The sequence below is a fragment of the Pleurodeles waltl genome, chromosome 1_1 (assembly GCF_031143425.1).
Source record: "Pleurodeles waltl isolate 20211129_DDA chromosome 1_1, aPleWal1.hap1.20221129, whole genome shotgun sequence".
Taxonomy (NCBI): Eukaryota; Metazoa; Chordata; class Amphibia; order Caudata; family Salamandridae; genus Pleurodeles; species Pleurodeles waltl.
Genome location: NC_090436.1, coordinates 283235161 through 283262686, shown reverse-complemented (window position 1 = coordinate 283262686; position 27526 = coordinate 283235161). Strand labels below are relative to the sequence as shown.

At 46.0% G+C, this 27526-nt stretch overlaps 1 protein-coding gene across 1 annotated transcript in view; it reads right to left on the bottom strand.

Moving 5' to 3' along the window:
- ITGA1 (integrin subunit alpha 1) overlaps positions 1–27526 on the bottom strand; it is a 795992-nt gene that overhangs the window by 33510 nt on the left and 734956 nt on the right. The window contains exons 26-28 of the mRNA XM_069221693.1: positions 13560–13664; positions 10724–10831; positions 1040–1132 (exon numbers count right to left, since the gene is read on the bottom strand). Coding sequence (XP_069077794.1) covers positions 1040–1132; positions 10724–10831; positions 13560–13664 — 306 coding nt within the window. The remainder of the gene's footprint in view (positions 1–1039; positions 1133–10723; positions 10832–13559; positions 13665–27526) is intronic.

Sequence of the window (27526 nt, the reverse complement as noted above, 5' to 3'; positions counted from 1 at the left end):
ACATATCGCACACATACACAACTGTCATTATGGTGCCAGTAGTCATTGCCAAATGAATGTTAGCACCCCAATGGTGGAACATTCATGCCTGTGTCCATTAGTGCACATTGATGGGGAACTGTACCAGCCACATTGTGCTGCAAGTTGTGTGTGTGTCAGTATGTGTTTGTGTGTATGTGAAGCTATTGGCTTGGTGAGGTGCAGGTATGTGTGTGTGTGTTTGTGTAGCTGAGTGTGTAGTTGTGTTGTAGTTGTGTGCTGTGTGAGTGCAGCGTCAATGGTGTGTGTATGTTGTGTCATGGATCTGAATCAATATGTGTTTTCAGCATGTATGGGTTGTGGTGTGTCGGACTGGCAATGGGTAGTTGTTTTGTGTTGTGTTGTGTAGTGTGTAGTGCGGGGTTCACCTATGGTTACGGGACACTGTGTGTGTGTCACTTACCTTCCTTCCATAGCGGCTGACATAGTATGAAGTACATTGAGTCCGGCCACTGTTTCCTGCCATCAGCAAACCATCCCCAGTACAACACCTGCTGGACTGTTACATTTAAATTCGGAGGGCGGAACACTGCTGATTTGATAGACTTCTTGGGCCTGCCACTGACGCGGCTTGGCGGTAACTAGCTACTGATAAAACTATATTGCACACAAATAATAATGTGTGGCAACCGGATTTCAGTGAATATTTATCATTTGTGCATCACCAAGTGAAGTGTCTTAATTTCTTTTGATCCTCTGTCTTTGAAGCGCATCAAATGTCAAAAAGTAAATACAGAATTTAAAGGTATCTTAATGTATTGCTTCAACTTTCATAACTCTGGATCATAACCCATAGTTTGGGAAGCACTGATTTAGATCATTTACGTTTTACATATCATTTATTTGCATAGTAAGTTATTTCAAGAGGGTACAATAGTGGCTATCCTTGTAGGCGCAAACTTTTTTTTAAAGTCAATGTATGTCTATTTCATTAACATGTGAGCATCTTTGCTGTAATAACAGTCTCATCAAAACAGTTGAACTTTTGGAACATGCTTACCTCCCTTTGCTGGTTCTCGCTGCTCAGAACCCATGACGTATTTTCACTTTTAAGTTGAGCATTTACAAGAACATTCAGAGAATGAACACCAGCCTAGTAAACAAAAAATACAGTGACATTTTTCCTAGGAAGAATATTCAGAACACATTCAAAACATACGGACATTTGTGAATGTAGCTATTTATACATGACCAGGACAGTCAATGTTTTGATCTAATTATAAATATATGTATATTTAGACATTTTGAAACACAGACTCTGACATTGGGTCCATCAGTCGCATCAACTTTCTCCTTTTCAATAACTTACTGCCTTTAGCTTCAGCCTTTTCCACACTTTTGTTCTTCATTGTCCCAGAGTTTTTATTCTGTTAGCTTTTTGTTTCTATCAGTCTGCAAATAGGTTGTCTTTACGTTCTCATCTATCTCCTTTTCTATAATTCTGAGGCTACCCCATTTACACCCTGACCTCGTGTCTGAAGACTATGGGGGTCATTCCGACCGCCGGGGTTGGCGGGAGCACCGGCAACAGGCTGGCGGTGCCCCGCAGGGCATTCTGACCGCAGCGGTTTGGCCGCGGTCAGAAAAGGAAAACCGGCGGTGTCCCGCCGGTTTTCCGATGCCCTGAGGAATCCCCCATGGCGGCGCAGCTTGCTGCGCCGCCATGGGGGATTCCGACCCTCTCACCGCCATCCTGTTCTGGCGATTCTGACCGCCAGGAACAGGATGGCGGTGAGGGGTGTCGTGGGGCCCCTGGGGGCCCCTGCAGTGCCCATGCCAATGGCATGGGCACTGCAGGGGCCCCCGTAAGCGGGCCCCACATAGAATTTCAGTGTCTGCATTGCAGACACTGAAATTCGCGACGGGTGCAACTGCACCCGTCGCACCCTTCCCACTACGCCGGCTCCATTCGGAGCCGGCGTCCTCGTGGGAAGGGGTTTCCCGCTGGGCTGGCGGGCGGCCTTCTGGCGGTCGCCCGCCAGCCCAGCGGGAAACACAGAATGGCCGCTGCGGTCTTTTGACCGCGGTGCGGTCATTCGGCGGTTCCCGCCGCCCGCCGGGGTCTGAATGACCCCCTTTATATGTAATGAAAATAGATCTCCATTGTTGTACATAGCTTCCTTAGAAGCCTTTATCATAGGTAACCAGATTAAAATCTGGATTTCACTATGGTGATGTCACAACTAGTGGTTAACTAAAGTGGTTTACCACTGTTGTGAAAGCCCCTAGGGTATGCATTAATTTACCGTATGCTCCTCTACCTCAGCCGGTCTCTAGAGATCCAAGCTCTGTTGTGGAATGGGGGTTGGTGGTCTCACCTGCCTCTTCAGGGTCTCCACAAATCGAAGGGAGCTGGGAAAACGCTTGCAGTTTTGTGCCTACAGCATCCCATTTATCCCGTTATCATGTGTCTCTCCTGACCAGAGTTTAGAAGAAAATGAAGCTGTGCTGTCAAGTGGGTATCACAGAGCCGCTGTCAGTGAGGTATCAGCTCTATGCTCTTAATGTGAGTGTGGGATGCATGGTTTTGGGCTGGGTGGGGATGTGGTGGTAAAAGTAGTGAAGTTGAGAGTGAGGATGCTAGGTAATGTCCCATTACGTACCGGTAATCTTCAGTACTCCTGATCCTGTTGTCCAACTGAGATTACCTATGTTGCTGACAGAAAAGAGAACAAGGAATGCTAGGAAACCCTACCCTCCCACCCCCTCCAACCGGGAGTACATATAGGGGGTCATTCCGACCCCGGCGGTCAAGGACCGCCGGGGCCGGGGATGCGGGAGCACCGCCAACAGGCTGGCGGTGCCCCGCAGGGCATTCTGACCGCTGCGGTTTGGCCGCGGTCAGACCAGGAAAACCGGCGGTCTCCCACCGGTTTTTACGCTGCCCTGGGAATCCCCCATGGCGGCGCAGCTTGCTGCGCCGCCATGGGGGATTCCGACCCCCTCACCGCCATCCTGTTCCTGGCGGCTCCGACCGCCAGGAACAGGATGGCGGTGAGGGGTGTCGTGGGGCCCCTGGGGGCCCCTGCAGTGCCCATGCCAATGGCATGGGCACTGCAGGGGCCCCCGTAAGAGGGCCCCACTTTGTATTTCAGTGTCTGCTTTGCAGTCACTGAAATACGCGACGGGTGCCACTGCACCCGTCGCACATACCCACTCCGCCGGCTCCATTCGGAGCCGGCTTCCTCGTGGGGAGGGGTTTCCCGCTGGGCTGGTGGGCGGCCTTCTGGCGGTCGCCCGCCAGCCCAGCGGGAAAGCCAAAATGGCCTCCGCGGTCTTTCGACCGCAGAGCGGCCATATGGCGGCTCCCTCCAGGCGGGCGGCTCCCGCCGCCCGCGGGGGTCAGAATGACCCCCATAGTGTATTTACCCAGCATTCCGCATGAACTACCAAGCCCCACAATGAAGGTCAGATGTCCAGGAGCGAGGGAGGGGGCATAATGAATGGGACAAGGACAACAGGACCAGGAGTAATGAAGATTGTCAGTATGTAATAGGACATTCCCCCCTGGCCCCCTGTCCTCGTGTCATTCATTACAAGTGAGAATATCCAGGCCAAGAACCCAGCCTTCAGGGGAAGAAACAGCCCTAAGAAGGAGGCCACCCCAAAACAAAAAAAACAGCACCCAAGGGGCAGCCCCAGATAGCCGGAACAACAGAGGAGAAGACAGACCAGACACCCCCTCAGTCAAAACTGCCCAGACCCACAACACAGGTAGAAGAAGAAAAGGGACAAAGAGAAGCCCAAGAAGCAAATAAACCCCATAGATGGGAACAATCCCAAGGCGACCACCATGGAACCCCATGAGTAGGAGGAAAATCTGACAACAAAAAAATCACACCTCTCGCCACCCCCCAAACTCCAAAGCCCATGGCCAGGAGATGGAAGAGCAGAAAATCCACCTGGAGGAGAGACCACAAGACCAAAGGACCACACCCACACCAGATCAAGACACAGGAGCCACAGCTCACATGGAACAACCCAAGTGGAACCAGAAAGTGGGCCCCACACTGGAAGAATTCACTCCAGAGAACCCTACAACAGGGACACTCCAAGCCCACAGACCAACAAGAGGGGCAGAAGACATGAAAAACTGCAGACAAATGAAGCATTAAAAAGAAAACCCAACACCGACAATCCGGCGTAGGGGAGAACACCCCAAAGAGCCACACCAGAAGCAAAAGACCTGGAGGGAACCAAGGCTGCTGAAGATCCAAGGAAATCAATAGGCCATAACCACCCCAAATGACCCAACAAAGATACAGGAGAACAGGGGAGAAATACCAAACAAGGACCCAAACCAAACTACACCAACTTCAGGGGAACACCCTGACCAGATGGAAGGGGGACAGCAAAGAGGGTGGATCTATCTGCAAGCCACCCAACGGAGGCCACCATGGCAACCAAGCAGGAGGCATTCAAGCTGAACCCAATCGTCCTGACCGGTGAAACATCAGAACCATAAAACCGGAAACCAGCACCTGAAAACACCAAACCCTGAGCAGAAACATGGGGCAGCGATCAGGAGCAATGGGACCAACCCTCATCAGAGGAAACTGCGACAACCCCATGCCAAGAGACAGAGCATGAGACCCCTCAAATCTCCAGACCAGCAGACCCCCAAGGGACCAAACAGACCGGAACCAGTTGGTCAGCAGGCAGACGACAACCAACGTGAACCCGGGGGGGCCTGAAACCTCAACAGTATTCAAACTGACTAGAACCAAATCCAGAAAAACAGAAGAACAAAGCAGGAAAGCCCAAGGAGGCAGACAGGACAAATGACCAAGAAAAAAAAGCAGACCAAGGAAGTTCCTGCAGAGACACAAAGGGCACCCATGGTGACCCCCACAAAAAGAAGGCGACCCCGAAAAAGAAGGAGACCCAAAGGGCTGGATCGGATGACACCAGCCTACTGAACCATCAAGGCAGGCCAGCCATCACATGCCCACAACCAACTAGACCCAGGTAGGAGCCAGGGCCAGGGGAGACATGGCCACCCAGACTGGCGCAACAACAAAGCCCCCTCAAAACCAGCAAAGCCAGTTACCTGGAGTACAACTGAAACAAAAGAGAAGGCCACACCCTAAGCACAGAACCCAACCATGCCAGGAAGACAGCTAAAAAGAGGAGGATTGACAAGCTCCACAACAGGCTCACCAAACAGGACATCATTCAGGCCACAACAATGGAGAAGGGCGTTAGGAAACAAACCTGACTGGCAGTGTGACACACAACGCCATGCACAGACAGATTGTTACTCACAAGCCAAAAGAGAGCCCTTGTACCCAGCAAGGCTCCAGGATACAGGGCCCATGGAAGCCCAAACAAAACTGGGATGGGACCAATAGCATGAAGTGAAGAAGGCAGGAGATCAACAGAACAGCACTCAGAGACAGATGACACCCCCTCACAAGAGGGAGACCATAGACAGAACCCCCAATCACAGGAGGGGGAAGTGCAAAAGAAACACAGCCTAGAAACCCAGAGGCATAGGACACACCCCAGTAGACCGTCTCCCAAAAACAAATCAAACAGCCAGAGCCAAAAGCAAACCAGCACTCATCCACCAGGCAGGGAAAACGAACATACCTGTGACCATCCACAGGCCCCAGCACCCAAAAGCAGCTATATCCCAGGAGGAACCTGGGAGGGATCTCGCCAAAAAATACCCCTGCCAGCCAACCCCCAGGCCTCCAACTCCTCAAAGGCTGGGGATACAGCAATAAGCAATCTCCCCCACCCGCAGGCTGCCCGGCCAACCGAGGTGCCAGGGGAGAGCATCAGCCAGCCCATCACTAGAAAAAGAAGGGGCAACATAGAAAGAGACAAGGGATCCAAGGAACAGCCTAAGGAAAGGAAGCCCAATGCTGCCACAAGGCCTGCAATACTGGAACCACCCACGCAGGAAGCACAGAAAGCTGCCAGGACCCTGGTCAGAGAACCAAGACCAGGAGGGCGTTCCCTACCCCCTAAACAATGCACCAAGCACAACCAGAAAGTGAAAATCTGGCAATCCCATGCAGCTGAGGCAGATGCTACACTATCCAGAACAGTAAGGGCTACCACACAGCAGCCCCCAAGGAGGCAAACGGGCCACCTGACCCACACATGAAAAATACACCTGCCAAAAACCCCTGACTGAGAAGGGACCAGCAACCACTAGGCAACAGGTACCCCTGACAGTATAGGATGCTGCCCCATGAGAGAAAGTATGACTACCAACGGTACCCTGATGTGAAAGGAGGGATATGAAACACCAGACAGTAGGCCATTGTGACACCAAAGGCCCATGCATGCATCTCCGAGCCATCACTCCAGGCAGAACAGAAGGTTGCCCCCCCCCTTTTCAGGCCCCAAAATCACAGAAACAATCAAGGCCGGGTGCACACCTAGAACAGGAAGGGCCCTAAGGGACCTTGTCAGGATGGGAGGAACCAGACGTCCACAACTTACTTTCCATGAATGCATGGACAATGGCCAGTGGAAGGCACACCCACACTGACAGAGCCACCCCAGGGCAGCAACACCCCGAAAAGCTGGGTTGCCCCAAATGCACCCACCGGGAGGGGACTTGCACCAGAGCCGAGGGCCTCCCTCCACCAGCAGAAGGGCACTGTCCTGTGTATTCTCTGGCCCTACCCATTGACCAGGAGAAGAGTCACCATACCATGGCAGCCCTCTGACCAGACGAGCAGTTGAACACAGTGCCACAGCAGACCAGGCCAAAATCAGAGATGCACCATGTGACTCCCTGTAAGGACAAAGGGGGAGCACACTTGCTCTGCAAACAAATCTGGAACCACCTACAGCAATGACAAACAGCCCACCCTCGGCCAATGCTGCACATTCCCTGGACACCAAACAATGACAGAAATCACCCACTCCGCTGAAGCCAAAGTGTGACCCCAGCACCTCTGTACTATGCTGGGCCCGGGAGAGCAGAGAGTCCTGTGCTTTGGTAGAGGCCGAAGGGCTGTTGGATGGGGCTGTTTCTCCCAGCCCTGTAATGCTGCTTCCAGGGTCATGGATCTCTTGAGAATATCCTGGGATGTCCAGACACCACCCGCAACTGCAAGGTGACCAACCCCTGGGGACCATGCGACTCCCCCCAAGCCTTGCAGGTAGCGAAGCATGAATTCAGCCAGCTGGCACCCCTGCCCAGCTGGGATGCCAGCCGGCAACAAAAACTGTAACTCAGGAGGAGCCCCAGCCCCAGAGGAGAAAATCTAATTTCTTGTCAAAGTTATCCTGTCGGCAGTCAGAAAAGAGAACAAGCATATTTCTGGGTAAGTACACCTTATGTACTCCCGGTGCATAGGAGTGGGAAGGTAGGGTTCCCATTATTCCTTGTTCTTTTTTCTGTCAGTAAGATAGGTTTATCTAACTTTTAATGAATGGGATGAGGACGGGGGCAGAGGGTAATTATTTTTCAATTTGAGCAGGAGAGGATCCTTTTGCCCACCATGGTGGGATTGGGTGGTAGGAAGCCAGCTACTTTTTTTCTTTTTTTAAGAGGGAGTGATGAGACTACTGTGGGGGTGGTGTGGGTAGGTGGAAGGAGGTCAGGTACTTTTTAATATATTTGGATTTCAGAAGGGGAGGGTGTTTTCAGAGGGTGGTGTGGTAGGATGGTAGGAGGTCAGGTATTTATTTTTTAATTTGGGGGAGGCTGGGAAATCACTTGGAGTGATGTTGGTGGGTGGCAGGAGACCAGGGTTTTAAAATATTTTTTGTACATGTTATATATGACTCCCCAGTTATTCCTTTGTTCCTACGCATATATTGGAAGCAGGAACAGATGATTTGAGGCGGCATATACAACACAAAATTATAGGTGGGTAAAATGTGAACAACAGCTATGTTTTTGACCTCTGGGTTCTGAGTAGCATCACAGAGAACCTGAATTTTGTCATTTCTGATTCTATGTATGTTAGATTATGTTACAACCATGTTATGTATACTCCAGTTTACTCCTCTGCCCTGCACAGCAGTTAAAAAGCATAAGCAGGTGGTTTTTGGGGACGACAAATGACACAAAATTATCAATCGTTATACAGTGGAAAATTGATTTTGGGGTTCTGAGTAACATCATAGATAACGCAAGCTTCGCTTTTGTAGTCTGGTTTTTGTCACCTGCCACTCATAACAACTCAGTGGAAAACAGTCCCATTATTCACTATTACACATCTAAAACTCTAAACATCCTGCTGGAGTTGTGTGAAACAAAACCAAACCCACTGCTTCATGATTTGCTAGTCATGATTTCCAGTATTCCTCCTGCTCTAGTTGTGGTCTTACTGCATAGTTTATCCACTTCAAAGGAAATTACTAATTTGTAAAAGAATAATGCCTGGGCCCAACGATTTATTCAGAAGAATGAGCCTGGGTATTTTGGAAATATGGGTGGAGAATACTAAGGATGGGCAGCAGTCTTCATTCCACCTCATGCCTCTTTAATCCACCACCATACATCTTCTGCATTTTTATCTCACTGTTGCAGGTTCCTTTTCATCTCTGCTTTCTCCCTTTGTCTTTGTTTATCGTTTTCCTCTTCCTCCTTCATTCCCCCTTTTGTATTGGTCTTTCTCTTGCTCTGGATCGAAGTTTATTGAGGAAATAAGGGTCTCATCTACAAGAATCTGTCGTAGCTGATGTGTCAGATTCCCTAAGATCCCCTATCAACACCATGGATGCGCTGTATTTACAATGGAGAGCTCCATGGCGCATGTTTTCAAAGATGCGTCAGAAATTCTGACACATCTATTGGCACTAAACTCACACATTGCTGGAGTAGCGCTGTAAAAATTACACTACTCCAGCAGTATGAGGAGGCTGCCTTTGTAAACAGCCCTGCATCAATTTCATCAGAACAGGTGGTAAAATCTGATGCAGTGAAGTCGCAGAATGGCGCAGTGAAATGTTGTAAATTTCACTGTGTCAGTTCTGCATGGCTGTTTGCCTGGGACCGCCTCCCTGCATGTATTATACCTGGCACATGTACAATCTGATGCAGGGCTTTCCAAACTGACGCTTTGAGCCCAATACGTCGTTTTGTAAATCTGGAGCAGTGCTCTACTAGCGCCACCGCTGCGTCACAAAATATGACACAGCAGTGGCACAAAGAGCTTGTAAATGAGGACCTAAAAGTGCCGGACCCCAAAGATGAGTGCCTGTGAGACCCATCTGCAACCACTAGCCAAAATTAAGTCTATGTGCGGAGGTTTGATAGTCACAAAATCTCTCTCCTGTTTGTGGCCTGGGAATCATCAACTCCCAGCAGGTAAAGATTCCTAATATGTCTGTGCCCTGTTGGCATATCTGGTCGTGGGCTGCACTGGGTAAAGACGTCCCATGCGAAACGGAAGGTGCACTATCTCCAAAATATGCTTCATTACACCTCAGTCTCGTTTTCATCCATCTGACACAAGAAATCACCAATTTAACAAACGACGATGTATTACGATATCTAACCAGTTTCCAGTCTTTCTAGTGTTTATAGTTTTCAATTCTGCTGGCTTAAAGAGAGCTACAGGGATACAGGTCCCTCTAGCTGTTCACTTTTAACCTCGTTTTCTAAAGAATCAAATGTATTTCCAAGAAGTCTGTGGCAAAGAGAGCTCTCAATTTATTTTACCACCCAGGCTCTGTCCTCAAGCTGTTGCACGTGATTACAAGGCCTGTGTAAGAAAAAAGAGTTTTTTCACGTCTGAGAAATTCACAACTACCTCTCGTCCATTAACTTTCCTTCTTGCCACGCAGTCAAAAATCTGAATACCTCGCAAGCCTTAACAAGCTGTCTGGCTGTAATATTATTGTATCTGGTTTCGGGAGGAATAAACAGTATAACAAATACTCTACTTCACCACAGCTGCTGGCAATGCAAAGTACAGGCCTGACTCGCAACCTGACTTGCTTTTGCACTTTGCATTTAATGTCTTCTTCTGACAGAGCTCAGTTGGATCTTTCTCTCCTCCATCCAATGTAGACAAGTATTTGATAAAACCAAAGTCTAGAGTATTTCCATGCGGAAATTGTCATTCTGATGGCATCATTTGATTGTCAACCTCGTAATTCTCTGGTCACAGTGTTCCATCCTTCCTAATTACCATCAAGGCGGTGTCTTGTTATTCATATGTGGTATCATTCAGGTTGTCAGATATTATCGTGGGTGGGGGAGTCAAAGGAAAAGTGATACTGATTTTTTTTTCTTCTGGGTACCTAAGCACCCACTTTGAACTTTGGAAAGCTGAAAGTCCCTGAAGGCATACAGCTACTGCGTTGACATGGAAAAAACTCAGAAGACTTAAAAAACCGACATGAGCCTACAGGCTGGTTTTCATGCCAGAAAAAAAGAGCTAGTCGATTTGATAGAGGTCAGGTTTAGGAGACTATAGCCATAGACTTACTAAAGCATCAGGAAAATAGAGAAAACACACAGAGGAGTTGGTTCACCAGAAGAGGCAGGGCTCACACTCGTAAGGCAGTTTTAGGTTTGTCATAAAAGCAGTTTTGTACTTCACTGTGTGATAATCGTTTAGGTAGCAATACACATTTTCCGGACACTAAATAATGGAGCTCAAAAATCTGGTAATTCTTAATCTACACCCAGCTTCCATCATTACAAAAACACTGCAGAAAGCAGGTTTCCTCAGTAATGTAAACAATGTAGTACTTCTCTTACTCTGATAAAAGTTGGCTTCCATATTCTAAATGACACGTTCACTTGGGTGATGTCAGCTGGATCCACATAACAGGTAAACGAGGCACATCTATAGTCGGCACTGCAGCCCTGTTTTAGTTTTTGCAGGGACAACAAAAACACTATTAATTACATATCACATATAAATAGATTTAGTACCACAATCAAGTAAAACATACACATTTACTATTTCATAAAGCTAACTAAGAGGAGCAAGCAATCTTTCACCTAAAGGAAATAAAGGAAAATAAAAAAGATATTCAGTCCAGTGCTTTGACGCATCTTATGCCAATATCAAAAAGGAAAACATTATTGCCGAGTCCATGAAATGAGATGCTTAGCCATTTCAGTGGAAGCAGAATATTTTAGAAAGAATTCTGAGACTGAATAGGAGTAGGATAAAAATCCACGAAGGATGTTTAGAAGAAACACATTTGCAAAATCAATATTTATTTTCAGAAATCATTGAAGAAAAAATTGAAGCACAAATTAACAAGAGGGGGTATATACTTATCTGATAATAAACATATGAAGCTGACTCTAGCAATTTAAAGGTGAAAAAGGATGTAGGACCAATTGGAACGTATTGTTGAATACACCGAGGGCCATACGTATGACAAAGTGGTGCAATGCAGAGCAGCAAGTCACCTCGCTGCACTGCACTGTATCACTAGAAAAGGGCATGAATGCACCATGTTTAAGGCATACATTGCATTCCTGTAATTTCCCATGTGCTGGTGCACAATATGCTGCCTAGCTCCAATGCAGACACTCTTGCACATTGCATGCAGAATTGCTTTTGTGCAGGAAGGGTCACCTTCCTGCACAAAATAAATCCTTAGGCCCGTATTTATACTTTTTTTGCGCAGCATTTGCGTCGTTTTTTGACGCAAAAACGGCGCAAACTTGCAAAATGCCATTGTATTTTGTAGGTTTGCGCCGTTTTGCGTCAAAAAGCGGTGCAAATGCGGCGCTAAAAAAAGTATAAATACGGGCCTTAGAGTCATATTCCTGTATCTATATGTGCTGTAAAGTGCAGCACACATAGTAAGAGGAAGTAACAAGGAGAAATAATGGGGTGGATTATTTTTTGGTGCATTCACAGGCTTACTAGGTTTGGTAAATCTGGGAATTCCTTAAAAACCATGAGCGTTGTGTGGGAACAACCACACAATGCCCATGGATTACCTCCCTTGCACAGAAAAATGCAACACAGTGATTTGCGCGGAATTCCATTACTCCATATTTTTTAAGCCATTCAAAGTCACACAAAGTGGCTTTGCGTGGCTTAAAAAATCTGACTTAGAAGCTTGCGTCACACATGCACCATGTTGCCTGGTGCAAGGATGAAACACAGCTGTCAAAATATGCCCCCTAGTATTTAGAAAAGTGGCAGTGACATTAAAACATTGTAATTAAATATGAGAATTAAAAAACGTATTTGTTGGTTGTAAATACCTAACTGTTCAATGTAAAAAAAAAAAAAAAATCAAACAAACAGAAAACAAGACAAAACACGAATCAAAAGTTCAAAAGATCACATTAGAACTAAGGCCCATATTTATACTTTTTTGACATGTTTTGACGCAAAAGCTGTGCAAACTTACAAAATATAATAGTGTTTTTGGTACGCTTGCGCCGCTTTTGCACCAAAAAATTACGCAACTGTGGCACTAAAAAAGTATAAATATGGGCCTAAATGCAAATAAATAATAATCAGCAGTAATGGCATCTCTTGGATTCTGTGTGCACTGCCCTTAGTGGTTTCTCAATGCTGATGCAAAACACTTCAAAAGAGAGCCTAGATATCAAGGTAAAACGGTGAGGTAATTCATTAATTTCTATTCTTCCATTATGCCACATTTGTAAACTTTATTGTTAACTGTACATCATTCCATCCAGTTAACACCAAACCCAGATTCTACCTCTAGCGGTTACAGCCAAACAGAAGCACAAGTGTGAGTACGGTGTCTGGTTTACTTGCTTAAATCTTTAAAAAAAAAAAAACATAACAGGCTAAACTGAAAAACTTAGGGTCAGATTTAAAGAAAAGTGGCACAGCGCGGTGCTGCGCCAAAATTGGCAGCGCCATAGTGCATCACTTTAGAAAAGCAGGGATGCGCTGTATTTAAGGGAATACAGCGCACCCCTGCATTTCCCCCTGCGCTGGCGCTAAATTTAGCTGCCAGCACCAACGCAGGCATCCTTGCACCATCTTGCAAGGACATCTGTGTTGAGGGGTGTGATTGTTTGCGTGCGGGAAGGTGTCCCTTCCTGCACATAAATAATCACTTATGGAGCTTTGGCACTTCTGTGTGTGCTGCACAATGCAGCACACACAGAAGTGCCAAACTGTCATTTTCTATTGATTGTTTATGTGCAGGAAGGGACACCTTCCCGCATATAAATATAATTTCTGGCATTTTGCTTTGTCTGTGCGTGCAGCAGAATGCCAGAAATGGGGGTGGCGCTAGATTTTGCCGCTGCCTCAGGTTTACGAGATTTCATAAATCTGAGGCAGCGTCAAAATGCAATGGGTGTTGCTGTGGCACGCCCACAGCCACACCCATTGCATGTCCCTTCCACGCACAGTGCTGTGTGGAAAGGGCCGTATTTACAAGGTGGCATTAAGCCACAAAAAGTGGCTCAATGCCACCTTGTAAATACGGCGCTCTGCTTAGCGCCACAGGAGTGTCACAAAAGTGACGCTCCTGTGGCACTAGGGGCCTTTAAATACAACCCTTATGCTCTAAAAATTGTGTACAAATGTGTTGGGGACTTGTAACAAGGTAGAAACAACAGAAAGTTGTGAACTTACCAGAACTGGATCCCTTAAAAATTCTTTCAGTTTTGGCACTAGGTATGTTGCACCCGTGTTTATCCTCAAAGGATCGAGGACCTCACTGACTTTGCAAAGTGCATTCTGTTGGAAGAAATACAGCATCGTAAATTTTTTAGTCAGAGGCTCAAAATAAATACAATTTGGTCGTATTTCTCAAACATTCGAATCTTTCACATTATGACATTCTTCATTATACTTTTTCTCTCAGTACACTTCATAGCAGTACATAACAATTATACTTCCACCTATATGATACCTTCCATAAATAATTCACCAATAAATGTAAAAGAAAACTTGATTTGCATAAAATCATAAAACTGTAAAAAGGACTTTACAAACATGTGGGCATATTTACAAGAAAGTGGTGCATCATAAATGATGCGCTACTTTTCTTGTGCCCCCCCTACCGGCACCTAAGAACACCATGGTTGCGCTGTATTTACAATACGGTGCACCAAGCGATCATTAGGATAATAGTGTCAACATTTTTGACACTATTGTTGCGCCTTGCTACATTAGCGTCAAAAATGTTAACGCTAGTGCAGCAAAGCACAGGGAGGCCCATTGAATATAATGGGTACGTCATTACACCTCCTGCTCTGAGCAGGCATTAATAATGCTGCAAAAATGGCGTTGTGAAATCTACAAGATTTCACTGCACCATTTTTTAGGGCCTCCCAGCTGCTGAACACCCCGCAGGCATAATGTGGTGCAAGGGTTTACAAAGTGGTGCAATGCAAGCATTGTGCCACTTTGTAAATACAGCATGTCGGAAATGCCTACCTAATACCACACTAGTGTAAAAAAAATTACGCTAATAGGGTGCAAGAAGGCGCAGGAGGCTTATAAATATCCCCATAGGGGCATATTTACAAGCCCCTGCGCCGCAGCTGCATCACTTTTTATGACGTTCTGGCAGCGCAGACTGCAGGCCATATCTATGTGGCCACACAAAGTCACTTTGCTTGGCTTTTCATGGCCTCATAGATATGGTGTCCGGCCATGCAGTGCAAGTCGCTGCATTGCCTTACACTGCATCAGGGGGGCATTCCTTGGGCGTTGCGTTGGGATTTCCCATGCAACACCATGGGTTTTGACGCATTCCCAGATTTACAATGATGTGTACACATGGGAATGCATTAAAATAGTACACCTCCCCAGGAGGGGTGCAACAAGGAGAAATATCTTTATTTCTCCTAGTGTTTTCCTCTTTCTATGTGCACTGCATTCTGAAGCACACATCGAAAGAAGCAAAAAGCCTCCTTCCTGCACATAAACAATCCTGCCTACATCGCAGACACCCAGGAACCAAGTTGTGTGCCAGCGCTGGCTGAAAGGACAGCAATACACCATATCTCGTAAAGAGGGTGCATTCCTACCCTTTTGAATTGGCGTAGGGCAGCATAGAAAAAAGGCCTTGCAGCACTGCCATATGCTAATTCTTTGTAAATATGCCCCATAATGCTTTTATAAGATAAAAATGATCCTATATAAACATACGGTGGTGTTCAGACTCAAGGTGAAAAACATAGGCATATATTTATGAGATTTTGGTGCAGGGCAGCGCAGTAAGTTATCTTGCTGTGCTGCCCTGCATCAAAGAGAAAGGGCAGGAATGCACCATATCTATGTCCTATGGCACATTCCAATCCTGTCCCCTGTGCTGGCGCTGATTCGGCCACCCAGTACCAAAGCAGCCACCCTTGCACCACAGTGCAAGGGTGTCTGTGTTGCATGTAGGATTATTTTTGTGCAGGAAAGGACATCTCCTTGTACAGAAACAATCCTGGGAGGCCTTTACCTCATTCTGTGTGTGCTGCATAGAAAGAGGAATAAACAAGGAGAAATACTGATATTTCTTCTCGTTGCGCCTTCCCAGGTTTATAAGGTCTTGTAAATCTGGGGATGCATCAAAATCATGGGAACACCCTCTTCAACACCCTTGAAATGCCTCCCTAATGCAGAGTAAGGTAACACAAGGATTTGCACTGCCTTGCCTTACTCCATATCTATGAAGTCATTCAAAGCCACTACAGTGCCTAACAACTACAGCGCCAAAGCTAAATAGCATATTATATTTCCGGGAAAGGGGATATCAATGAAATTGAAAAAAAAAAAAAAATTCAAATAAATTAATTTACATTAGACAAATGGATGTTAACTTCAAGGGTATTAATGAAAATGAAACTAAATTAATTTAAATGTGATTAATTAAATATAGAGACAGGAGTTTAGGGGAGGGCAGTGTTGCCCCATAATATGATTGAATTACATATCCTTGCATTATATCTTTAAAAGAGAAATGAGATCCTCCCATTTAACCCATCTGGATTTTCTGCTTTTCAGACTACGTACTTTATGCAAATCTGTCATGAGTGATTCTCACTCACTGAGTTTCACTCACTGTAAGCTCTTTTATAATGGATTGGGACTGCTAAGCATCAATGTCTGCCTTTTAAGATAAGATCAGCTGTTGCTGTGCAGGTCACGTAAGAGGCTCTGGGCTGGTTGCACCTGAACATGTATGCACACTCTCAAACACTGTATGGGTTAGAGGAAAATGAAGCCTGACACTTTAACTCAGATCACTGGTTCTCTAATTGTTAGTAAGTCCATGTGTAAAATTTGGATTTGATCTGAGAACAAACTTTCCCACAAAATCAGTTAGTTTTCAGGCAAAGTAAGGTTTCATTCCATTTGTTCATCATAGTTGATGCATCGTAATTAACACAGCCACGGAGAACACGTTTTTCCTGACACCATTGCTTCTCCAGGGCTGATAATTGCCAAAGACGTACAACCTCTTTATACATGTGTGTTTAATCTCACTTGTGAAACTATCAATATCTAACCAATAATGTGGCAATATAGAATCGTTAATAACAACACAGAAATCTGGACGTCATAAGGGAAACTTTATGTACATAGACAATCACAGTTCAATTCTGCCACTACATGTTGAAACCAAAATTAGCTGCATACTTTGACTGTGTTGTACTTGTTTGTAAATTATCAGCCACGAGGAAGCGATGGTGCTGTGAAACACGTTATTAATTATGAAACACATCAACTATGATGAGCAAATGGGCTTTCTGCCTGGTAAGATGGCCTCCAGGACATAGCCTACAGAGCTCCCATCCTGACCTATTAAAATCCTCTGGAATCGGCATGGAGACCCTGCCCATATCACCATCCCAAGACTGCCGTCTTTGCTGCACCCATGGTGGGCCCGATTGGGGCAAGGGGATGCACTGGGGGCAGCCACCGCATCTCTCAGAGGGGTTTGGGGTTGGGCGGCAGCCTGATGATATTTGAGCCCTACTCTGAACTGGTGGGCTGCTCTGGCATCGAGCAGCGAGATGCACTATATACCTATGACCGCTCAGCACCAAATTTGAGGGGTCCCCAAGCCAGGTAAAGACCTTTCGGACCCCTGCTCCTATAGACCCCTCTCTATGTTGGGGTTCGAGGCTAAAATAGAAAAAAACGTATTCACTTAGTGCACGAAGATCAGTGCGGTATTATACGGGTAGTGGACCCAGATGAACTTAAGGAGATTATCCCACGCAATGCATTCTGTTGTAGATGTGGATTTGGAGGGAGCGCTGATCGCTTTAGACATTGGAATAGCATTTGATACCCTTAGCTGGGAATATCTTTGAGAAGTTCTCCAGAGAATGGGCGTAGGATTGGTGTTTCTATCATGGGTAACACTGCTCCATGCAGAACAAGTTGCATGTGTCCATACTGGGCGAGTGATGTCTGAGTGTCTCCATATTGAGAGGGGTACGAGACAAGACTGCCCCCTGTTGCCGATTTACTTAACTTTGGCGATGGAGCCGCTGGTGATTTGCCTCCCCCACCACATGGCCGAGTGGGGTACTGAGGTGGGAGGCATCACCCATGCTGTCTTACTTTATGCAGATTACACTCTTGTTTACGTCACCCACCCTGAGCTGTCAGTTGGGGCGTTACTGCAGATCATGTCTGAATTTGGTGTGGTGTCTCACCTTCAGGTCAACAAGCAAAAAACATTGCTGCTCCCCATAGACGCACTGGTGAGGGTACGGCCGGCCAAGGTTCCAGTCACTAAGCTTCAATGGGAGGAGGAACATTTCCAATATCTCGGGATTCAGGTAGGGAACATTTTGGTGACCCAATATTGTCTCAACATAGGCAGAGTCCTCAAAGACATTGAAGAGTCACTCTGCTTCTGAGTCCGCCTAGCCCTGTCAGTAATGGGCAGAGTTGTGCTGAGCAGAATGGTTCTCTTGCCCCGCTGTCTATACGTTCTCCAGAATGCTATGTACAATGTTCCAAAAAACACATTTGCCAAGCTAAATAGTCTCCTGGTGTCCCTTGTGTGGACTGGTAAATGCAGCAGAGTTGAACTGAATATCCTGTGACTACCAGACATACAATTATAATATTTCATGAGCCTTTTGCAATACTCACCACAATGGTGGAATGGATGGCCCAAATGTGGAGAAGAACCTCCTGGGGATGTGGGGGGCTGAATGCAGACCTTTTGCAGTGCTGGGTGGTCTGGGTGACCATCCCTTCTTTGTCTGGCAGGTAGCGGTGGCCTGGGAACACACAGTGGTCCAGGTGTTGTGTTGGGAGCCCTATGCTAGTATATTTGCCCCTCCATTGGCTGAAACCCATTCTTGCTATCCAGTCCGTGACGGATGTGTCACAATCGTTTGAAGGCGGTTGCAATACTGCAGGCAATCCCTATCTTAATGGCACTTTTCCTAAGAAGGCTGAGGCCCAAGTTCCATTTGGTATTCACCAAGGACTGTTTTTGCAATATGCCAAGATGTCTGGTACATTTTGAGAGATTTAGACAGACTTCCCCACTGAGCCTGCAGATTCCCAGACATTGCAGGTAATATTGGACCCTGGATCGACTCGGGGCTTAATTTCTTACATTTACAAGGCTCTTAAAGGGGACTGTCATATTGACACAGACGGGGTCCGTAGCAGATATGCTGAGGATCTGTCCGAGACACTCTCTGTGAGTGCCTGGAAACAACCATTTGCCCAGGTTAGAGAGTTGACCAGTAACACGAAGTTTAAGCTCACACAGTTTTATTACATGCACCAAGCATATCTGACCCCGCAATGTTTGCATAGAATCAAAGGAGCTCAATCAGATGCTTCCCCTAGGTGCGAATATGCCCCAGCATCCTTTCTTCACATGACATGGGACTGTAACAAATTACAAGGGTATTGGGGAAGATCCTCCATATTCTGTGGGGCTTCACATGAGTACTTGCGGAGAACTCAGTTAATCATTGTTTACATGGAGTACTCCCAAGACCTAAATGTGGAGCCAAGATGAACCATTGGTTTGCACTACGAGGATTAGTGCTGGCTAAGCGACGTGGATGCAGCCCACAGCACCAACGATTAGTAAATGGATGGTACACATGCAGGAATGGGGCGTGGCGGAGGAAAGGTGGCTGCGTGTGGTGCACACAGATGAGTATGCTGACTGTGATTTGGAAATATGGGGAAGCATGTTAGACATTTTGAAGGAAAAGGGTCTGCCATTGGATGAATCCCCTACTGCCCCCCAGAATCCGGAGCCGTCCCAGGAGGAGGGGTGGAGTGCAGGGTTGGAAACTAGATGTAGCTAAATGTTTATATCCATGTGAGACATGGTGGAGCGGAGACAACATGTAGCCTGTTGCTCTGTCTGTTACCCTGACCCCCCTTCCATCCCTCTGCTGCCCGCCTGCCACCCTTTCATGTTATGGACCCTCGCCCCTTTATTAAGGGGGGTGGGATATGGATTTCTGCCCCTGTACTCGTCGTTTGCTGCTGCTATTTACCTATGTATAATTGTTTGCTGTTTTTGTTGTTATTTATTGCAATATTAGATTTATTTATGGAATGGGACAAACATTACTGTTTCACCATGCTGTGTAAATGGGACCAGATACAGTTCTGCTTTTACCAACATACTCTGTAATGCCTTATTATAACCAATTGGAAATAAAAATATGATGAACAAATGGAATAAAATCTTACTTTAACTGAAAATGAACTGATTTTGTGGGAGTTTGTTCTCAGATCACATCTGATTTTTCCACATTTATGCACACACACGTGCATACGTGTGCAGTCTCAGCATGCAAGATTACCATCTAGCTCAGCCTGGTATCTGCACACAGGTAACCTGTTGCAGAAGGGACAATTCAGAGACTGGAGCTGATCTGGTGCAGGCCTTATTATGTGGGGTGGGACTAATAGCAGGAGTCGGTACATCTGTAGTGATTACTTAAAGGTCTATGGACTTTACTGTACTGTACTGTACTGAAAACTGCACCATCGTGAGGCCTAAATACTAGTGTGATGAACTGATCATATGATAAAAATAAACCTGAGTGCAGATCCAATGTCACTTTTTTCATAAATGCATTCCTTCTGATGCTTACGGATTTTTCATATTTCTCTGGCTTAGCTTCTAAGGAGAATCCAGGCTTTTGTTCCCATTGCTGGGCCAAGGTAATTATTCTGCTTTGCCAGCTGCAGGAGCAAGGACCTTTCCATATAATAGTGCCATTAACCAGCAATTAGGCCTGCATCCAGTAGACAGAATCAGAACATGCTAATTACCTTTGACACTGCACCTAGCCTGGGAAGGCTAATTTCCACAGCCAGAAAGGAGAACAGCCAGACCCTGAAGCCACTGAAGCCAAAAACAGAAGGGGATCTTCTTTGATATTTTTACAGAAGGTACCATGCAGCTGTGGCAAATAGGGCATCATTTTAGACTCTTAAAAAGGTTTCAACAGACCACTTGAAGTCGCCATCTCAAAATGTCCCAGTATCCTGTGCAGAAGGGATGGTACATGTGAGGAATAATGATCTGTCTTCCCAGGATGGGAGAGAGAGGTATCTACCTTCATGAACACTTCAAGACACCATCTTAAAATGTCACAGAATACTATGCAGGAGGCATGGGACATGGATGGAAGAATGATCTGTCATCCCAGGATGAGAGAGCAGTATCTACTGTCTAGAACAGTGGTTCCCAACCTTTTGACTTCTGTGGACTCCCACTTTATCATTACTGGAACCTGGGGACACCCACTGAATCATTATTAAAATCTGGGGACCCCCTTACTGAGTCATTACTTAAAGCTGGGGACCTAATCTGTTAAAATGATTTAATTTTCTAAGCAGTTGCGGACCCCCTGAGGAAGCTTCGCGGACTCCCAGGGGTCCTCGGACCACAGGTTGGGAACCACTGGTCTAGAACAATTCACCTCCACTTAGAATCCCTGCATATGAGATCAACTTTAAAGAACAGTCTGGAATGGGGGAAGCAATGACTGAATAATGCCCATCTGGAATAGAGAATAAATATAATTCTGGCTGCAAGGATGGATTCAGTGACTTCTGACTTCAGCTGGCACCCACATACTAGGATTTATTATCTCCTTTGCCACTGGTGCTGGCCCCTCCATGCTCTCGAAGACAGTGCAGGGAAGTACCTGCGGGGGGGACTACTGCAGTAGTGTGAGCTTCAGAAGGAGGGGGCCCTGGCCACCACTGCCCCAGGTGCTCTGCAAATGGCCACCCAGGACCTGGAGGGTGCAGGAGGGAGGACACTATACTTCGAGGCTGTGTCGGTTGCTGAGTAAGACACTGGTACCAGATGAGGTGTCCATTAGGAGACAGGTTCTGCAGAAGAAGAGAGGGCTGTGGAAATTAAGTTCCCAGACGAAAATAATAATTTAGAGGTTGGGGTCCCTGACGAAACCCCTCCTGGTGTCTAGATATGGCCACCTTGAGCAAAATGATGTTAAAATCAGCTCATCAGGGCCGACAAATACTAGGAAAGAAACCTTGTCCCCTGGGAGAGCTGGGATTCAGGCCCATATTTATACTTTTTGACGCAAAACTGCGCTAATGCAGTTTTGCGTCAAAAGAATTAGCGCCGGCTAACGCCATTCTGAAGCACCATGCGGGCGCCGTATTTATTGAATGACGTTAGCCGGCGTTAGCCGCCGGCGCCGTCTGGTGTGCGTTAAAAAAAACGACGTACACCAGGCAGCGCCGGCGTAGGGGAAAATGGAGCTTGGGCATCAAGAAATGGGGCAAGTCAGGTTGAGGCAATTTTTTCGCCTCAACCCGATTTGCGCCATTTTTTTTCACTCCCAACCCCCATAGAAATGACTCCTGTCTTAGCAAAGACAGGAGTCATGCCCCCTTGCCCAATGGCCATGCCCAGGGGACTTCTGTCCCCTGGGCATGGTCATTGGGCATAGTGGCATGTAGGGGGGCACAAATCAGGCCCCCCTATGCCACAATTCTTTTTTTAAAAAAACACTTACCTGAACTTACCTTAATGTCCCTGGGATGGGTCCCTCCAGCCTTGGGTGTCCTCCTGGGGTGGGCAAGGGTGACAGGGGGTGTCCCTAGGGGCATGGGAGGGCACCTCTGGGCTCCTTCAGAGCCCACAGGTCCCTTAACGCCTGCCTTTTGCAAGCGCTAAAAAACGGCGCAAAAGCGGCCGTACGTTATTTTTTTTGACCCGCCCACTCCCGGGCGTGAATTTTGCCCGGGAGTATAAATCCAGAGTCGATTTTTTAGACGTGAACGCCTACCTTGCATCTCATTAATGCAAAGTAGGTGTCCACGCTAAAAAATGACGCAAACTCCATGGACCTTGGCGCTAGACGCGTCTAACGCCAAAGTATAAATATGGAGTTAGTTTTGCGTCGAAATTGCGTCCGAAAAAATGACGCAATTCCGGCGCAAACGGAGTATAAATATGCCCCTCAGTTCTTATGATGTTTCCTCTATTTTCAATCGGATGTCCAGATGACCCATATCGCCACAGGACTGAAGCATGAGAAAATAGTTTGTTCGGTGAGTGCATGCATCTCCTCCACTTTTCAATGCAGATGCTCCGGAAAACCTTCACCTCCCTGGAGGTTAACACTGAGAAAGGAAGGGCCAAGAAGATGGTTAATGACTGCGCTCCAAACCTGAGTCAGTCCCCAGATCACCCTAGTGCCTTGGGACTACAAGTGCAGTTTCAGGTGCTACCCTTTCCCTTTGTCTGTCCAGTCAAACCAACCTAAAGTTCACATCCTCCCCAGCCGTGTGGCAGTGCCACGGGCAGAGAGAGGAAGAGAATTCCATCTCCAAACTGACGCAGAAGCTGTGTCGGTCGGCAGAAGCAGGACTGGCCAAAAGGGGAAGGCACCCAAAGCAACACAGTGCTCTGGTGCTACACAGAGAAGCAGGGACTTCTGGGCCAGTTTAAAAATAAACTCAAGTGCAGGGCAAGGCCACAATCAGATTGTCACAATCAGGTATTTACATGCATGAAAACTGGAACATTCCAGAATCCTCTGTGGTGCTGTAAGCAATTTTTTTTTCAGGATAGGGAATATGTAATGAATATAAAAACTATTTCAAAATAATGAAATATATGTAACGGACGGAGGAAACGTTTCAAATCCATTTAATTTTAACACTGTAAAAAACACAGAGTTCAGGGTTAGTTTAAAGAAAAATCATAAAAAACAATACATTGTATGAAAAGCTCAGAATATAGGGTTCAATTATTTTGATGTTAAATTATGTTTAATAAATACAAAAAACAATGCTAAGTACACAAGACAAAGGGATTTGAAATCACGTTTAAAAGCAAAAAAGAATATTTAAAAATAAATAGAGAAAAATAAGTTGATGTAAAATCACTGAATTATTGCCAGCAATGATCATGCCAGTATATCAGGCACAGTTGTCAACAGTTAATGTAAAAAGGCTTTCCATTGTGGAATTCCTCTACATGGGTAATGCCCATTGTCTTGGCACCAAGGTAATATTACTGGGTGCACTTTTCCCCAACGCTGCATGGTTTATCACTCAAATATCAACTTTAAATATAAATAGAAGTACCATTTTTCTCCAAGCAACAGTTTATAAGTTCTGAAAAGACACACATTTTCATCTGAAATACACACACTTTTAATCTTTGTAATACATATATCAATTCTAATTATGTAGGCTGCAGGGGTAGAAATAGTGTAGTGCATGATAGTGGTAAAACATGGGAAACCTACCTCAATATTGTTGTGTAGAAGACGTACTGGTGGTGGCAGATTGATAGGACAGTGTAACTATTACTAAAATAATGGCTAACAACCCTGCAGGATTATATACCACTATTTTTGTACAATGGGCCTGGGTTGAAACTCATACTAACATTACGCAAGAAAGGTTCTGGCTTGAAACTGGTGACATTTTGAGGTATTAGAAAAAGTGTGAGTGCATTAGGACTCTCCATGTTGTATTACAATGGAACAAGTAAAACTACTGTGTGGTTTACCTCTGTAGGATGATCTTGGGGACAGAGAAAAAACCATTAAGGCATTCCAGGCCTTATGTGAGATTGATCTCTCATCTGACCTCACAAGAACACACGTCTTCATTATGAAGTTTGTAGAAATTCCAATTATATTGGTAGCTGCAATTCCCGGCCGATACACAAAGATTGTGCTGTGGATTGCTGTTGGAGTAATCCTTAGTTACTACTGAATTCTGGGGATTACTCAAGAGTAGTCTGTATTCTGATCTGCAATAGACAGGCCCTGCTATTTATATGTAATCCATACTCAGCACAGAGTTCTGCTATTCCTGCCGAGGACCCAACACATGGCAGTCACTGCACAACAGTATGTAGCAGAAAGGTGTCTTGCAATTATTATACAAGATAGCTTCCCTTCATGTAGTAACCCATACACAGCTTTGTCAGTGCGATTCACCACTTCTTGATCAGAAACAGCTCTTACACAGCGTCCGATGTACACATCCAGAACTGCTAGTGTACTGAGCCCTGACCGTCAATCACTGCTGGGAAACTAATGTAGGTTGTACATGAATAAACATGACTACATTAGCCCTGCAGGAATGAAAGCTGCTGAGTGGGACTTTATGATTCTTCAATGTGTGACTATTTTTTCTCTGTACAACAAACAGCAAAGCTTTGTGGCAGAGACTACCCACATGTGGGGAGAAGGGGACGAATGCTGAGGGACCTCACTTACACCTCAGAGGCTACCTTACTCTACCTCGATAGGGAAACCTCGGGAGGCAGTCTGAGCGAATTCAAGGCTTATATATGAATACTGCTTATAAAGAAGAGGCACTTGTACATCCATTACAGTATCAGAGCAGTCATCCTGACGGGTACCTAGGGCCGTATTTATACTCTGGTTGCGCCGAATTTGCGTCGTTTTTTTCGACGCAAATTCGACGCTAAACTAACGCCAACTAACGCCATATTTATACTATGGCGTTAGACGGTTCGGGCGCCAAAGTGCCCGGAGTGTGCGTCATTTTTTAGCGTGAACCCCTTCCTTGCGTTAATGATATGCAAGGGAGGCGTTCCCGTCTTAAAAAATGACTCCCAGGCCTTTACGTGGTATTTATACTCCCGGGCAAAAGAGACGCCCGGGAGTGGGCGTGGCTAAAAACGGCGCATTTGCGCCGCTTTTTAACGCCTGGGTCAGGCATGGCGTTAAGGGACAAGTGGGCTCAAAATGAGCCCAGAGTGCCCTCCCCTGCCCCCAGGGACCCCCCCTGCCACCCTTGCCCACCCCAGGAGGACACCCAAGGCTGGAGGGACCCACCCCAGGGACATTCAGGTAAGTTCAGGTAAGTATTTTTTTTTTTTTTTTATAATTTTTTTTGGCATAGGGGGGCCTGATTTGTGCCCCCCTACATGCCACTATGCCCAATGACCATGCCCAGGGGACAGAAGTCCCCTGGGCATGGCCATTGGGCAAGGGGGCATGACTCCTATCTTTACAATGATAGGAGTCATGTTGATGGGGGATGGGCGTCGAAAAAAAATGGCGCAAGTCGGGTTAAGACGATTTTTTAGCGTCAACCGGACTTGCGCCATTTTAAGACGCCCTAACGTCATTTTTTCCCAACGCCGGAGCTGCCTGGTCTACGTGGTTTTTTTCCACGCACACCAGGCAGCGCCGGTCTGATTGCGCCGTCTAACGCCATTCCATAAATACGGCGCCCGCATGGCGCTTCAGAATGGCGTTAGACGGCGCAAAATTTTTTGACGCTAAACTGCGTTAGCGCAGTTTAGCGTCAAAAAGTATAAATATGGGCCCTAATGTGCAAAAAGCTTAAGTGCAGGAACTCAAAGTTTTCTTAAAGGCCTGACACTGGTGCTGCTGAATGCCGCTGATGCTGTATACAAAGGCTGTCTAAATCTTGATTCTTACTCATGCTTCTTTCTTTGAAAACCAGTTGCTTCCTGTCTCTTTAGCTCACTTTCCTTCTGTACTCCTTTTTCACTTTGTCACTGTTTCCCTATTTCCTTATCTGTCTACCCTTTTTCTACTTCTGTAGGTCAAAGTCTGATGATGAATGTGAGCGCTAGTGCACAAGAAATGAATGTGTGCTACCAGCCTGCACTACCAACACAAATTAAGCACAGCTGCCTACAGGGAATCGGTGCCACTCTTGCATTGTATCTAGAAGAAGCTTCAATCGTGCCATGTCCGATGCCTAAACTCCAAGCACACACTGTATCAAGGCTAATGGATTTGGGTTAGGGGCAAAGAACCATAGCACTAGCTGAGCAAAAAGTGCTACCTCCTCACTCAAATTACCATATTTTATTTATTTAGCTAGGTACAGAGTGGCAGATGTAGGCAGGTGGCTCGCATCTGTATAAAGTGCAAGTGCAATGCAAACCCTATAACAGCCCTACAGAAGAGCCTTGTATGATGTCCGCTATTTGTGATGCGTTAAGTTGCCACTTAGTAAGGGCTTACTAAAGGACAGGTCCTGCTAGTACTACTTTGAGAGGTGGGTGCTCCAGTACTGCAAACTGGCCATGACTGCCTTAAATATAAAGTCATGTTCTGTAAATGCTGCTCTTGATTGAAGTTTCCCTCGTTTGATGGAGCATTATCATGGTTTGTAGATGGTATATGGAACTATATACCTTTATACATGATGTATTCTGACACTTGAGAACCCTACTGGGAAATTTCAGAGCTAAAATGCCTACTACTACAGTAAAGAAATGAACACTCTGTCTCTCGCTCCTAAATCCTCAAAATGAGTTTCAGTTTCATGTGACTTCTTGCTGGAGGTGGTGCTTGTGTGTTCAGGGCTTCAGTCCTTAAAGACATCAATTTTTATTTACTCAGAAACGCTGGAGCGGATTTACTAAAATTGTTCATTCCAGATGTGCCACCTTTTTGGTACAGCAACAACTCAAAATGCTATATGCGATGTATAAAGCAACGCAAATCAGATGTGCGTGGCTTTGCATGGGATTTTTCCCACAATTGTGTTACTTTGCATTAGAAAGACATTCAATGGGTGGGGCATAGGCATTCCCATGCACCACCCATGAATTGTGGCCCATTCCCAGATTTACTAAAGCTAGTAAACCTGTTAATGCTTGAAGACACTATGCCTCACTGAACAAGGCATAACAAGGAGAAATATTTGGTTTCTCCTTCTTACTTCCTCTTTCCGTGGCATGCAAAGAGAGAGGAAAATAACTTTAAGGATTGAGTTTTGGGAAGAAGTATCTGTTAGACCTGACAGCCTTAGGGTAGTCACCCCTAACTTTTTGCCTGCCTCCCTCCACATTGTGGACACTGTTTTTGCTGGTTTTTAGACTCTGCGCACTTTACCACTGCTAACCAGTGTTAAAGTGCATATGCTCTCTCCCTTAAAACATGGTAACCTTGAATCATACCTGATTGGACTATTAATTTACTTATAAGTCCCTAGTAAGGTGCACTTTATGTGCATAGGGCTGGTAGATTAAATGCTACTAGTGGGCCAGCAGCACTGGTTGTGCCACCCACTTAAGTAGCCCCTTTTCCTTGTCTCAGGCCTGCCATTGCAAGGCCTGTGTGTGCAGTTTCACT